Source organism: Lynx rufus, unplaced genomic scaffold (genome assembly GCF_022079265.1).
Source record: "Lynx rufus isolate CCGP_SWC_20201006 ecotype Redwood Valley unplaced genomic scaffold, mLynRuf1.p SCAF_15, whole genome shotgun sequence".
NCBI lineage: Eukaryota > Metazoa > Chordata > Mammalia > Carnivora > Felidae > Lynx > Lynx rufus.
In genome coordinates, this window is record NW_025814829.1 from 27,554,925 (window position 1) to 27,571,485 (window position 16,561).

Consider the following 16,561-nt stretch of genomic DNA (forward strand, 5'->3'; position numbering starts at 1 on the left):
TCTCAAGATACTTAGGACCTGGGCATAGGGATAGGAATGTTACTTATTATTTCCCTTTGTGACCCTAATACTATACAACTTTGTATTAACATAAGTGATTTTTTGAGTTTCGAGAAAAATGTGATTTTTAACCATCTGTTAAGTGGTGTTGACCAAGTTGAACAAACTATTTTAGTCCTTTTTTCTACCTACTCCTTCCACTAATAATCCTATATTCACTTATTTGGAAAATCAAACAAAATAAAATGAGCAACCATGCTTGATACATTTATCAGGTATTTCAGAAATACATTCCACCCGATACTGCTCCTCAATTTTGAGTTACTGTGCATTTAGGATAGAGTCCTTAATAACTCTATAAAAACAGTTACATTTTGGCAACTCTTACACACACCATGTATTTTGTCATAGTTTATCAGACTCAGAAATAACATTACTTGAAATTTGCTTTCACCCTACTCAAACTCTTGGTAGTAACTTTTGGGAGCTAGGCAGTGGCTTATACTCACAAATGGTCTTTTCTGCTGTCATATCTTCTTTGTGCCTTCTTTTGCCCTCCATCTTCTCAGTATCTGCCTCCTTGCCCACATATCCCTTCAAGGATAACTTTTGTACTTTTGGAAGCTTGTAGGAGAATTGCTTTAGGAGAGTTTTCAGCGAAGACTCTTTCCTGGCTAGTTCTCAAATTATTTCATTAATTCTGTTTATATGATATTAAATAAGATATTTAAAATCCCAAGAAACAGATATTTATCAGAATTTGTGGGGGGTCGGTGAGTGGCAAATGAAATCTTCATTTTCCTGCTCGAGATGATCTTGTTTTAAGAAGCTATAAACTGCAAAGATTTCTTAGCTCTTTGCTGGTGAGATCTCTTTTCCTGATTTATTTCTTTGATGTAAGTAGTAGAAATTTCCCTATTTTTTAGAGACCACTGCTTTTCTCCTTTCTCAAGTGACCATGTTCCCTCTCTTATACAATTATGCTAACACCCAATTATATCTTTTCATTTGCTATTTGGAACATTAAGCAGTAGGTTCCCTGTATATTCTCATAGAAATAGTATAAGCTAATAAACCTATAAATACCAACTTGAGATAGCTGATTTTTCAGGTGTTAAATTTACTTTCATGTCACTGTTGTAATTTGTATAAACTATCCATTGAGAATAGAATGGCTCAAGTTCTTGCAGAGACAAGTGAAAATTGACTAATGGCCCAATTACCTAATGAATGAAGCAGGATTGTCCAAGGGTCCCCTGACCCGTTCTACCGTTTAGTTCTTCCCGTCAAAGTGTCGGCACAAACTGCAAAGCAAAGTAAATCCCTGTGTTTGGCTCATATGCAAGGTAAAATAAAACAAGCCTGTAACAGGTTGGCTGTTGGCTGTCCAACAGCATAGGATTTAAAATGATGACGCGGTCTAATTTAGAAAACAGTCAGTGACTGCCAGCATTGGAACTTTCACCATCAGTTTGTATAAGTTTTCAAAGTTGCTAATTTCATCACATGTTCACCTCCTTGAATTTGTCTCCTTTCCATCTGTAGCTTCCCTAATGTCACATAAAATTGTTCCATTTACTTTGCTTGAGATTGAGATAGCCTTCAAACAGGAAAGTGTCAACTTACCTTAGCCTACTGTATCTAAGAATGCCCCTTGCTCTTAGAACTTTTGACTCAAATGCAACTTTTGACTCCATTTTTTTAAGCTAATAGGGAATTCTTTTTTAAACCCAGTTTTTAAAAATTGTGGTGAAGAACACATATCATAAAACTTACCGTCTTAACTTTTTTTCAGCGTACAGTTCAATAGTGTTAAGCGTGTTTACATTGCTATGAAACAGAGCTCCAGAATTTGTTTAACTTGCACAACTGAAATTGTGTGCATGAAGTAACTCCCGTTTCCCTCTCCCCCAGCCCTGGAAATCATCGTGCTACTTTCTATTTCTATGAAGGGTGACTATTTTAGATGCCTCATATATGTGAAGTCATGCAATATTTGCCCTTTTGTTAGTGGATCATTTCACCTAGTGTATGTCCTCAAGGGTCATCCATGTTGTAGCTTGTGGAAGAATTTCCTTCATTTTAAAGGCTGCATAGTATTCCATTGTGTGTATATACCACATTTGGCTTATACATTCATCTTTCACTGGGCATTTGGGTTATTCCCACCTGTGGGTTCTTGTGAATAATACCTCTGAACATGGGTGTGTCTCTTTGAGACTGTACTTTCAGTTTTTTGGAATATGTACCCAGAAGTGGGATTGCTGGGTTATATGGTAGTTTCACTTTTAAACTTTTTTTGAAGAACTGCCATACTATTTCATTGCATTTTACAATCCCACCAATAGTGCATGAGGATTCCAACTTCTCCACATCCCTGCCAATACTCGTTAATAGTACAGAGATATCTCATTGTGGTTTTGATTTGTGTTTCTCTGATAATTGGTGTTGTTGAGCATCTTTTCATTTGTGTGTTAGCCATTTGTATGTCAGGCTATTGGATATTTCTGTTGTTGAGTTATAGGAATTCTTTATATATTCTAGGTACAAGTACCTTATTACATATATGATTTGCAAGTATTTTTTTTTCTCATTCTGTAGATGGTTTTTCTCTCTGTTGATTGTGTCCTTCGCAGAAAATAATTTTTTTTGTTTGATGTAACCCCATTTGTCTACTCTTTGTTTTTGTTGCTTGTGCTTTTGGTGTCATCCTATAAATCATTGCTAAATCCAATGTTAATCAAATTTTTCTCTATGTTTTCTATAAGTAGTTTTATTGTTTTAGGTCCTACATTTAGGACTTTAGTCCATTGGGAGTTAATTTATATGGCATAAGAAAAGGGTCTAACTTCTTTCTTTTGTATATGGATATCTAGTTTTTCCAGCATCGTTTACTAAAGAGACTATTCTTTTCCCATAGATCATTCTTGCTACCCTTGTCAAGGATCATTTATCCACATATATGAGAGTGTATTTGTGGGCTCTCTATTCTGTGCCATTGGTCTATATGCCTGTCTTTCTGCTAGGACCACACTGTTTGATTATTGTAGCTCTGAAATATGTTTTGAAATTGTGGCAGGGAGGATGCTTTTAATTTGGCTATCTGTAGCCTTAAAGTCCATATGCTTCACATGGGACTTACTGACAGTGATATTAGATGGCTTACTGAGTTTGTTGGACATAATTCCGCAGCCCAGTTTTAGAATTGTCTAGTCTTTTCTCACTCAGAAGTGATCTAATATATGACTCTCACCATTTGTTAGTATTTGTTTCAATCCATTAACTACATTTTTCCTTTCTTAGAGTGGCAGTTTGATCCCTTCCGTAAGTGAATGTGTTCCCATACTGTGCAGTTTCCACTCAACAACCGATTAGGATTAATTAATAACTAGAATCTATAGCTAATATCTGTGTAGAGCCCACCCTTGGATGGTGAGCTGTCCCATTTAGCTACAAAGAGGTTGTCACACGTGCTATAAATTGTTCTTGTCATAAGAGGGAATGACTTATATTCTAGTTTCCAGTTCAGGTAACTGAAATGATAAATCTAGCCTTGAAGAGTTTGGCAAAGTGATTGCCTAGTTCAAACCCTGGTTATCTTACCAGTGGACTGACAATCTACTTGACTGCTCTGTCTCAGTTTCCTCATAGTCATAAAATTAGTACCTGTTCATCTGCTCTTACAGTTGTGTGAGATTTAGATGAACCATTCATGAAGTGTTTAGAATGGTGCCTAGTGCCTAGTAAGTATTTAACCTATGTTGTTTTTCTTAGTAATGCATTATTAGGAGCCACGGATCTAGAGACATGTAGGCTACTAGCCTATTGTGCTCCCAGGGTAGGTGGCTCCTCTTTGAGCACCTATGCTGTCGGGCATAGGTCCTGATACCACTTCTCATAATCCAATATTCTTATCTTTTGAGTGTCTATGCTGTAAAACCGTTGTAGCCTGTGCTAAAAGTGGTATTTTGCTGCTTCTCTCTTTTTGTTAATTCTTTTGTTCAAGTTGTAACAAAACAATACTATATTCTATTGCAAGGCATTTTGTTTATTTTAGGGTCTCTTCCCCAACACCCCCCCATAGTCCCCCTCTTTTTAAAAAATCAAGCATGAATCTGGGCCATAATCTGATAAACATACCGTATTTAAATTGCCTTTACATTTATTATTGACAATCTGTGGTATACTAAACATGTGTATGATCTTTATTTTAGACTTATATTTACTAGGAATTTTTGTTTCATCTTATAAATATATATGCAAATCCACCTATCGGACCATTCATCATTCCCAGAATTATCTTTACTCCAAAGATGAGCCTATCTTAAGTCTGAGGAATGTTTTATTTTCAGGATCAATTTGATTAATATTTAACAAATTATTTTCTTACAAATAATGGTTTAGGGTCTTAAGTAATTAAGTTTTTGATTCATATTTGCTTGTTTTTGTTTTTTGTCTTCTGTTTTTTTTTTTTTTTTTTTAGGAGAGAGACAAAGCTGCAAGAATCATTCAGTCAGCTGTAATCAGTTTTCTATCTAAACAACGATTGAAAAAGGAGATTAATGCAGCATTGGCCATTCAGAAACATTGGCGAAGACTCTTAGCACAAAGAAAGTTATTAATGTTAAAAAAGGAAAAACTAGAAAAAGTTCAAAATAAATCAGCATCAGTTATTCAGGTATAGCATCCTGGTATTTTGAATTTAAAAAGTTTTAATGACATTTTTAAGAAAGAAAGTAAAATATAAAGTTTTAAAGTATCTCTTAGGCTTTCGTGTTTTTCTCGTACTTTAACAAATATTTAATACTTTCCTACTACCTACTACTATGATCAGCATAAGGCTCAAACAAATCAAAATGCTTCCTTTGCTTTGAAGGAGCGAATAGTCTTAATTCTTTACCCCTTCTGTCTTTGTTTTATATTAAAGGTTTGCAGTCTTCTCCATGGAACATGCTGACCCACTGTACCATTTTACTTTGTATGTCCACAAACTCTACCATGCTCTTTTTTTAATCTTTACTATGAGTCCTGGAAACTTCTTTTGGGATAAATGTGTGCGTTTTCCTCTGTAGCCCACTTAGTTGGTATATAATGAAATATTACTTATAATCTATATATAGAATGCCTATGTTAGTTTCCTGCTTAGAAAAAATTTTTAACATATCTACTTTACATAATAGACATATTCCATTCCACATATCTTCGTGTGAGGTTTTGATATTAGATTCTATTTTGATAACATCAGAGAGGTGTACTATTTAAATTTGCCCTATGTAAATGTCATTGAAGCTTCACCCCATAATTTTATATTTTATAAATTCGGAAATTTTTGTGTCTGACTACTACTGTTGATAAGTGAAGGATTCTGATTTAACAAATTATCTTTTTGGAACCATTTTTAAATGTGAAATATTACTCATAGAAAATTGCACAAAACACAAATGTAGAGCCTGATAGTTTTTCACAAAGTGAATACCCATGTAACCACCACCTAGGACAAGAAATAGAATATTGTCAGTTTCTCAGAAGCCATTTCTCAGTCCATTAGCTTCCTCACCCCAGCCCAAAGTAACCATTATTCTAATATATGCTAATCATGCCTTTTTTCTACACATCTTTAAACACTATCATTTTGTCTTGCCTGTTTTTTTTTTTTTTAATTTTATCTAGATGGGTCCAAACAATGTAAATTCTTTTATTCTACATTATTAAATTTGTGATATTCATTAGTGTTGAGTTTAACTGTGGTTTAACTTTCAGTCTCTAATATTCTGTAATTTACTTATAATGTTTTAATTATTTATGCATCTCTTCATCAGACTGAAGAGTAGAAACAGAACCACAATTGACACATAGTAAAGGAATAAGGCAATATCTGTTGAAAAATCTTAGAGGGTCCCTAACTCTCCTCACCCATGGGTGGGTGTCCTTGGACCAAGCACGGGTGCATAACAATGGGCAGTGCTAATGGAGACAGAGGTACCTCGCCCCTAAAATGTTTTCCTTATGTGTAAGGAAAATTCATCTGCAGTAGGGAATTCTTCCCCAACCCTCACCCTGACAAAGGAATTAGGGACTGTGGGTGGTATGAGAAGGAAGCAACTTTGGCTATTCAAGAGATAAACAGTTTGTCATTTCTCAGATCTTTTCAGAATACTACTTTCTGACCGTGAGTCTATAATTCCAAAATTTGGGAAGAAGTAATTTTATTTTTAATGAGAAAAATGAGAGTGATCTGGCTCACTTGTTTCTCAAATTCCTGTGTTTAAACTATTAGACCTGAACAGGGTCCATCATGTAAACAGTTTCCAATCATTACCAGATAGCTTAGCAGTCTTGATATTAAGGAGAAAATACAAAATCTAAAGGTTTATTTATAGGAAATTACTTAGAATCAATAGATAGCAGAATGTCACTATAATTTTATTTTGACTGTTTCTTATATGTTATTCTAATAGAACATAAACTTGCTTATATTTCTTATGTTTCTGAAATACAGATGCAATATAAATACCATTAAGATTGAGATCACGATTTCTGAATTGGCTACAGCTGTGTCAATATAGAAACTACATAACTACAAACATAAACAAAAACAAGAGACAAGTAATTTCCAAAAATATATTGTTTTTTTAATTTAACTTGTTTATTTTTAAGCAAAATGTTAGGAAAAATACTTGCAGAGGTGTTAAGTATAGAAAGTTATGTCTGTTTTACTTTGTGTCCTTTCTTACATTTCAGAGGTATTGGAGAAGATATTCCACTAGAAAACAATTTCTGAAATTGAAGTATTATTCAGTCATCCTGCAATCTAGGATAAGAATGATAATAGCAGTTACTTCTTACAAACGATATCTTTGGGCTACAGTTACAATTCAGAGACATTGGCTTGCTTATTTAAGAAGGAAACATGATCAACAGAGATATGAGTTGCTAAAATCATCATCTCTTATAATCCAGTCTGTGTTCAGAAGATGGAAGCAACATAAAATGCGATTACAAATAAAAGCTACAATAATATTGCAAAGAGCTTTTAGAGAATGGCATGTCAGGAAACGAGCTAAAGAAGAAAAATCTGCTGTTGTCATACAGTCATGGTATAGAATGCACAAAGAATTACGGAAATATATTCACCTTAGATCTTGTGTTGTTATCATTCAGACAAGGTTTCGGTGCCTTCAAGCCCAAAAGTCATATAAAAGAAGAAAAGAGGCTATACTGACTATCCAAAAGTTCTACAGAGCACATCTGAAAGGAAAGACTGAGCGCGCCAACTATTTGCAGAAACGGGCTGCAGCCATTCAACTACAGGCTGCTTTCAGAGGGATGAAAGCTCGTAATTTACACAGACAAATTAGAGCTACTTGTGTTTTTCAGTCATACTGGAGAATGAGACGAGACAGATTTCGATTTCTAAACCTTAAGAAAATTACTATCAAATTGCAGGCACAAGTAAGAATGCATCAGCAATTACAGAAATATAAGAAGATAAAGAAAGCTGCCCTTATAATTCAGATTCATCTTCGAGCTTCTATTTTAGCCAAGAGAGCTCTAGCATCTTACCAGAAAACCCGTTCTGCTGTCATTGTTCTACAGTCTGCATATAGAGGGATGCAAGCCAGGAGAAAGTTTATTCACATCCTCACATCCATTATAAAAATTCAATCATATTATAGAGCTTATATTTCCAGAAAAAAATTTCTGAGACTGAAACATGCTACAGTAAAGTTACAGTCAATTGTCAAGATGAAACAGACTCGTAAACAGTATTTACATCTGAGAGCAGCCACACTACTTATCCAGCAATGGTACCGGTCCATAAAAGTGGCTGCACTAAAGAGAGAAGAATACGTCCAGATGCGGGAATCTTGTATCAAACTGCAAGCTTTTGTTAGAGGTCACCTGGTTCGAAAGCAGATGAGGTCACAGAGAAAAGCTGCTGTTTCACTACAATCTTATTTCAGAATGAGAAAGATGCGGCAGCACTACCTGGAAATGTATAAAGCAGCTGTTGTCATTCAGAATTACTATCGTGCTTACAAAGCACAGGTCAGTCAGAGGAAGAACTTCCTGCAAGTTAAAAGAGCAGTTACTTGTGTGCAGGCAGCTTACAGAGGTTATAAAGTACGCCAGCTAATCAAACAGCAATCTATAGCTGCTCTTAAAATTCAAACTGCTTTTAGAGGCTATAGTAAAAGGAAGAAATATCAGTATGTGCTTCAGTCTACTATCAAGATTCAGAGATGGTACAGGACATACAGGACTGTTCGTGATGTAAGAATGCAATTTTTAAAGACAAAGGCAGCTGTGATTTCTCTCCAATCTGCTTATCGTGGCTGGAAAGTTCGAACGCAGATCAGAAGGGAACTTCAAGCTGCGGTGAGGATTCAGTCTGCTTTTAGAATGGCCCAAACCCAGAAACAGTTCAGATTGTTCAAAACAGCAGCATTAGTCATTCAGCAACATCTGAGAGCATGGAGCGCGGGAAAGAAGCAACGTATGGAATACACTGAACTCCGTAACGCAGCACTGATGCTTCAGTCTACATGGAAGGGAAAAATAGTGAGAAGGCAGATTCGAAAGCAGCACAAATGTGCTGTCATCATACAGTCATACTACAGAATGCATGTGCAGCAAAAGAAGTGGGACATCATGAAAAAAGCTGCTCGTCTGATTCAAATGTATTATAGGGCGTACAGGATTGGAAGGAGACAGCGTCGGTTGTATCTGAAAACCAAAGCGGCCATAGTCATCATACAGTCTGCTTACCGAAGTATGAGAGTAAGAAAAAAAATAAAGGAGTACAACAAAGCGGCAGTCGCTATACAGTCTACATATAGAGCTTACAAAGCCAAAAAAAACTATGCAACCTACAGAGCTTCTGCTGTTCTAATTCAGAGATGGTATCGAAATATCAAAATTGCAAACCATCAACGTAAGGAATATCTTAATTTAAAGAAGACAGCAGTTAAAATTCAAGCTGTTTTTAGAGGTATTAGAGTGAGAAGACGTATTCAACACATGCACACGGCAGCCACTTTCATTAAAGCCATGTTTAAAATGCATCAAGCAAAAGTAAGATACCACAAAATGAGAACAGCAGCTGTCCTCATTCAGGTAAGATACAGAGCATATTGTCAAGGTAAAATTCAGCGTGCAAAGTACCTGACAATTTTGAAAGCTGTTACTGTTCTTCAGGCAAGTTTTAGAGGAGTAAGAGTTAGACAGACTCTCAGGAAGATGCAGAATGCAGCAATACGCATTCAGTCCTGTTACAGAAGATACAGACAGCAAACGTATTTTAATAAGTTAAAGAAGGTAACACAAACAGTACAGCAGAGGTACCGGGCAGTGAAGGAAAGAAATGTACAATTTCAAAGGTATAACAAATTAAGGCATTCCGCCATATGCATTCAGGCTGGTTTTAGGGGGATGAAAGCTAGAAGACATTTAAGAATGATGCATTTAGCTGCAACTCTGATTCAGAGGAGATTTAGAACTCTGAAGATGAGAAGAAGATTTCTGTCTCTCAGGAAAACCGCTCTTTGGGTTCAGAGAAAATACCGTGCAACTGTTTGTGCAAAGCATCACTTACAACAATTCCTGCGGTTACAAAAGGCGGTCATTACACTCCAGTCATCATACAGAGGATGGGTGGTAAGGAAGAAGATGCAAGAGATGCACAGGGCTGCCACTGTCATCCAGGCAGCTTTCAGAATGCACAGAGCACACGTGAGGTACCAGGCCGTGAGACAAGCCTCCGTTGTAATCCAGCAGCGACACCAAGCGAACAGGGCTGCCAAACTGCAGAGACAACGTTATCTCCGACAAAGACATTCTGCCCTGATCCTTCAGGCTGCATTTAGGGGTATGAAAGCGAGGAGGCATTTGAAAGTGATGCATTCCTCTGCCGTGCTTATTCAGAGCAGGTTTAGGGGTTTAGTGGTAAGGAAAAGATTTGTTTCCCTCAAAAAAGCTGCTGTTTTTGTGCAGAGGAGATATCGGGCCACCACGTGTGCCAGGCGTCACTTGCATCAATTCTTGAAAGTACAAAGGGCGGTCATTACAATCCAGTCATCTTACCGAAGACTGATGGCAAAGAAGAAGGTTCAGGCGATGCACAGGGCTGCAGCTCTCATCCAGGCCACTTACAGAATGCACAGGACGTATGTTACCTTTCAGGCTTGGAAACATGCCTCAATTTTAATTCAGCAACATTACCGAATATACAGAGCTGCAAAACTGCAAAGAGAAAATTATGTCCGACAAAGACATTCTGCTTTGGTCATTCAGGCTGCATATAAGGGAATGAAAGCAAGACAGCTGTTAAGAGAAAAACACAGAGCTGCTATCATAATACAAAGCACATATCGAATGTATAGACAGTATCTTTTTTACCAAAAGATTCAGTGGGCCACAAAAGTAATCCAAAAAATATATAGAGCAAAGAAGAGGAAAGCACTTCAACACGATGCACTTAGGAAAGTAGCGGCCTGTGTTCAGGCAGATTTCCAGGACATGATCATTAGGAAACAGATTCAGGAGCAGCATCAGGCCGCCACTGTTCTTCAGAAGCATCTTAAGGCCTCCAAAGTAAGGAAGCATTATCTGCACTTCAGAGCAAAAGTAGTCTTTGTTCAGAGGAGATACAGAGCACTAACTGCAGTGCGTACCCAAGCGGTCATTTGTATACAGTCTTCCTACAGAGGCTTTAAGGTCCGAAAGGATATCCAGCGTATGCACCTGGCTGCCACCCTAATTCAGTCACTCTACCGAATGCATAGGGCCAAACTTGATTATCGGGCAAAGAAAACTGCCGTTGTTCTTATACAGTATTATTATAGGTCATACGTCAGGGTAAAAACGGAAAGAAAAAATTTCTTAGCACTCCAGAAATCTGTACGAATTATTCAGGCTGCTTTTAGAGGCATGAAAGTTAGACAGAAATTGAAAAACCTATCTGAGGCAAAGATGGCAGCCATTGAGAAGCGATCTGCGTTCTGCCGCCACAGAACTGAAACTCCGAATGAAGCTGTGCAAAGCTCAGCACTTAGGATTCAGAAGTGGCATAGAGCTTCTCTAGTTGCTTGTTCACAGGAGGCAGAGTGTCATTCCCAGGGCAGGGCTGCAGTAACGATTCAAAAAGCTTTTTGTAAAACGGCCACAGAAATATTGGAAACACAGAAGCATGCTGCCCTACGAATTCAGTCCTTCCTTCAGATGGCTGTGTATCGGAGAAGATTTGTCCAGCAGAAAAGAGCTGCTGTAACCCTACAGCAGTATTTCAGGACATGGCAAGCAAGAAAGCAGTTTTTATTGTATAGGAAAGCAGCATCGGTTTTACAAAATCACCACAGAGGCTTTTTGTCTGCAAAACCTCAAAGAGAAGCATATTTACACGTTAGGAGCAGTGTTATCATTATTCAAGCTAGAACAAGAGGATTTATACAGAAACGAAAGTTTCAGAAAATTAAGGATAGCACCATAAAAATCCAGGTACTTGTACATTTAAATGTAACGCTTGCATTCTTTCCTTAACCAATATTTGTTAGATTTATAAAATGAGTTTAAGCAGATCATAAAACATAATACTTAGTTTACATGACCATTTCACTTTTCTTCCAAAATGGCACTTTTTTGAGAGTTTTTGAGAGTGGGAAAAGGGAACTACTAATTCAGCTAAGACAGTGCAGAACTAGAATTCCTCTGGACATGATCGCTCTATGCTTGTTGCATTTCAGTGGGTGTTAATTTTGAGAATATAGTTTGATTATAGTTTTACTCTTTTGAGTAAAATTATTTTTTAAGTGAGAAATTTAAGCTAAGGTAAAGTGATATTTGGCCAAGTTTAGGCCAAATGGTATAATTTTATCCCTCTAACAATCTGCTAATAAGACCTACTTAAGCTAGATAGGCCTGTGTAGTTTATTCAGAGCATTTAGCACTTCTGGTTTCCAAAGCAATTTTATATTATTTTTTTCATTCTGTATCACCACATAAATACCACGTCTGGTATTTAATAATAATAATAATTATTATTATTGCATATAACATATATACACATATTAATATGTATATGTATAATATAATATATACATTATATTAGCATGCATATGTATAATATATTAAGTTATACATATATTAAGTTGAGATGTTATGCTCAAGAATGAATTGGAAAGAGCCCACTAAAATATATCCAAGGAACATTCTAGTTGTAGGAGATAACAGGGAGTTCAAAAACTAGAGCGAGAGTGTGTGTAGTGCTGTGAAAAGAGTGATTGGAGACCAGGATGGCAATAGAGGGAGTGAGATTGTGGATAGCTTTGTAAGACATAGAAGGGTAGTCTTTTTCCATCAGATTAAAAGAAGTTCTAGAAGAGTTTAAAAAGAAGACCAGAATCATATTTTTATTTTGAAAATAATTGCTCTGACAATAATGTGGAAGAGGGACTGGAAGGGGAGCAAGACTAGAAGCAGAGAGACCAGCCAGGAGGCTATTGGCAGTAGGTCAGGTGAAAGATAGTTTAGTAGTGGCAATGGGATTGCAAGGATTCGTTTGAGTGGAGGGCGTAGTACTTGCATCACATAGAGCCTAAACGAGCTTTCAAGCCACGTGCGCGACTTAAGTAACAGCAGATGCTACCATTTGCTGACAGAGGCAGCAGAGAGGAGCAGACTGGAAGATTGATGAGGTGTGCAGTTTGAGGTACATGATGAAGTTGAAGTGTCTAGCAAGGCAGCTGGCTGTGTTTGGAGAGTAGTACAGATTTCGGAATTTGACTTCTACATTATTGGCATACATAGCATCGTTGAAGTCATGGAGTGATGGGATCACGTAGGAGTAATGTGGAAAATGGGTAAAAGGAGAGAGCCTGCTGGGGACTCCAACACTGAAGAACGTCAACATGTGAAAACATTGAGAGGAGAAGCCAACACATGGTAGTAAGAGGGAACAAGAAAACTGAAAGATTTATAGTATCAAGAAACCAAGGATTGAGGGAAGAAGAAACGAATGCTCAAATTCCAAATGCTGCCAAGAAGTTAAGGGTTGAAATGTGTTAACTAGATGTGTTAGTTAGGGTTATATTCAGTTGAAATGACAGAAAAGCCACAGTAACAATCTTAGGAAATTTTGACTATTTTTCTCATACATGATTACGTTTAAAAATTATACTTTACACGTCTGGTTTTTAACATATCCTTCATGGTCTCAAACTTTAGTGCACATTGAAATCACTTAGAATTTTTAGAAATACTGATGCCTGGCTCCTACTGTGAATACCAATATGTTGGTGTTCAGGTTTGTTTACATAAAAGCCATATATAATATGCTCTGAGTAAGTTAAGGACATCACAAGAGTAATTCTTGCTTGTCAGCTGAATTTGGAGCTTGATCCCCATGTAGATTGTGGCTGCAGTATTTGTTTGGAGTCAAGACTTGGGTTCAGATCTTGACTCCGTCGCTTACTGGCCTTGTGGTGTAACAAGTCTCTTCTTCGTCGACGTTGATTTCTGTTTTGTCAAATAGAGATCTTAATAATCATCTCACAAGATATTTGTAAAGAATAAAGGTACTTCTTCCACTTATTACCTGCACATCAACAAGTTACTCAATTTCTTTGGGCCTTGTTTACTCGTCTCTAGATTAAATATTATCTACCTATGTTATTATAAGGTTTTAATAGTGCTTAGTGCGAAGGGCTTAATAGGTTATAGCTGTCACTTATACATGTAGTCAGCTGCAAGGTTGCAGAAATTGGAAAAACTGATAGTCCTCAGACAGATAGTCGCTCTCAGGATTTTGCTGCAGCCTGGACACAAAACCCGGGATACATGTGAGGGAGGTGGGTGGGAGGTAGGAGAGATTCCTGTTCCTTCCCAATAAGTAGTCAGTGTGTTCCTTTGCTTTCTTTTCTTCCAAACGGATTGAGATAGTAAGGACAATGCACGCATCTGGCTTTTCAGACATTATACATATATTAAAATTTAGGAATATTTGTTAAGGTTATATTAGGCTTAGCTGTCAGCCAGCCAGGGTACGTGTGATAAAGCATATAATAGGTGTTCACTGTGGTAAGCCGCACTGTTTCAGGGGGCTCATCTATGTCAGGAATGAATGAGCCTAATAGAAGAGTCATCATATGACTGTATTTCTGCAATTGATTTTTGTCTACTTAGCATTACATTAGCTATCTTTAATACTGATTTTTTTCAATTAACAACAATAAAAAAATACATCTCCTTGCATATTTTTTATATTTATGTATTTAATAGGCTGCGTGGAGGAGCTATAAAGCCAGGAAGTATTTATGTAAAGTGAAAGCTGCTTGCAAGATTCAAGCCTGGTATAGGTCTTGGAAAGCACGTAAAGAATACCTAGCTATATTAAAAGCTGTTAAAGTCATTCAAGGTTGTTTCTATACCAAACTGGAGAGAACACGGTAATGTATCATAGCTGTGTTAGGGGAGTATGAGGGTCTGTGTGTGTGGTAGCTAAGTCTTTATATAAAATAATACTGCTTATTTCTTTGTCTTTTAAATATTTGCTACACCTAGCTTGTATGGTTTCTTTTGTGTTATCTCCACTGATGAAACAAAATAAGACTCTTATTTTTTGAGATAGAGCCTTGATACAATCATTTTTCTTTTTTCTTTTTCTTTTTCTCTTTTTACTTTATATTAGCCCCCCTATTTTACTTTAATGAAGACCTAATTACCAACTTATTTTTGTTCATTGTATTTTCCTGTTCCTAGTTCATTTCTTTGAAACACATTTTCTGAAAGCTCTTATCAGATTATCTATATTATTTTTTTATTTCACAGTGTAAGAATTTTCCCCCAGTTACCAGAATTGATGAATTATTATATCAGTGATAGTTTTAAAGATTGTTTTAGGAGAGACTCTAATGTTAGAAGAGTTTCTTGATAAATTCCATGGGTGGAAGCTCAGTGCCTACCATATAAAGATATAGTTGCTGCTATCAGCTGTTAAGGACCAGTAGTACCTAAGTTTCCTGTACCAAAATCTTGAATTTTTCTCATTGGCGCTCAGCTTTATTTTCTAAGAAATGTGGCAACATGATGTAAGTTAAATCCATTCTCAATTTTTATGTGTTACTGCTATGTTGGCCCCTAATGTTTAATCTCTGGCCCTTAGTTTTTAAGTTTTTCTCTAGTTCTCCTTACAGAACATTTCTTTTCAGATATTTGTACGATACCTGTCTTCCCTTTCAAACAAATTTCCATTTCTCATTTGCCTGATGCTGTTCTAATCTCCCAAGTTCTTTTTGTGACCCGCTCCTATCTGCTCAAAGACTCACTTGCAATATGGACCCAGATTTTAGACTCTGCCGTTACTTCTGTCAGCATCCCCTTTATCTAGGCTTTGTGTAGGTCTGGATAATTGTACTTTCTTTTCATCCTGGTTTGAGTTCTTTCTCATTCTAGAAATTCATATTTCTTGCTACGAACATTGACAATTGCAAAACTTCTTTTTCATTGTGTCAGTTCGTGTGTGTGTGTGTGTGTGTGTGTGAAATTCTGATTGCTAGAATTAAAGTATAAATTGTTCTTTTCCACTTTCTTATTTTCTTTCATTGCCTTTCTTATTTTTTCTTCCTCTAGTATTAAGTAGTCGGCGGGGGGGGGGGGCAATAAATACTTACTGAGTAAATTAAAGAAATTTGTAATTGCTTTCCAATACCTACTTTTTAGGTTTTTGAATATGAGAGCATCAACAATTATCATTCAGAGAAAATGGAGAGCTATGCTTTCTGGAAGAATAGCTCATGAGCACTTCTTAATGATAAAAGTAGGTAAAGAAAGGAAAAAAAAAAGCTCATTTGCAAAGAGCCATTTTAGGAAAGAAAACAAAAGGAATTGGGTTTTTTTGTTAGCTATACATTTATTTTAAACACGTCATTGCAGTCAATTAAAAATTATATTCACCCTTAAAAATACGTTTTATGAATATATTAATTTGTATATTTATATTTAAAAACTATTCTGAAACCCAAGTTTGAAGTAAATTTTAGAGTAAATAATTTATTTGGAGAGAGTCATAATAGATGTAGCATATTTTGTCTACTATAAGTTAAACAATAAAAATTTTTTAAACTACAATTGGTGGCCTATTCAAAATATTTAACATCAAAGTTTTAGAAGAGCTGCAGTACCTATAGTCTTTTATTAAAGAAAGCAAAATTAAAATTTTATTTGTAAATTTCAATGTAATATTCACTATTATTATATAGCTATTATTATTATGCCTACTAGTGTATATTTACTAATTTGACCCTCATAAAAACCCTCTGGTGTAGTGATTATTAATTGAAGTAGTTAGTATTCTTATTTTACAAATGAGGAAACTGAGGTCTAGAGAGGTAAAGTGACTTGCCCAACGTCATCCGGCTAGTTGGTGGGGAATCTATGTTGTAAAACAGAACGAGTGCCCATTTTAATTTATATACTTCTTTAGGTTTCTGAGAATTGGTTGTCAAGATGTTATATAATCGAGGAGTCTAAGATGTGCTGGTTCTGAGATGTAGTCTTTGGTTCTTAA

General features: G+C 36.3%; 1 protein-coding gene across 2 annotated transcripts in view; it reads left to right on the forward strand.

The window, feature by feature from the left end:
• The window catches only part of ASPM (assembly factor for spindle microtubules), a 52,230-nt gene that overhangs the window by 23,924 nt on the left and 11,745 nt on the right, over nucleotides 1-16,561 (forward strand). The window contains exons 17-20 of one of the 2 annotated variants that reach the window (XM_047076729.1): nucleotides 4,484-4,678; nucleotides 6,742-11,496; nucleotides 14,275-14,441; nucleotides 15,715-15,811. In XM_047076729.1, the coding sequence (XP_046932685.1) occupies nucleotides 4,484-4,678; nucleotides 6,742-11,496; nucleotides 14,275-14,441; nucleotides 15,715-15,811 (5,214 nt within the window). The remainder of the gene's footprint in view (nucleotides 1-4,483; nucleotides 4,679-6,741; nucleotides 11,497-14,274; nucleotides 14,442-15,714; nucleotides 15,812-16,561) is intronic. The other variant, XM_047076730.1, reaches the window with a different exon arrangement.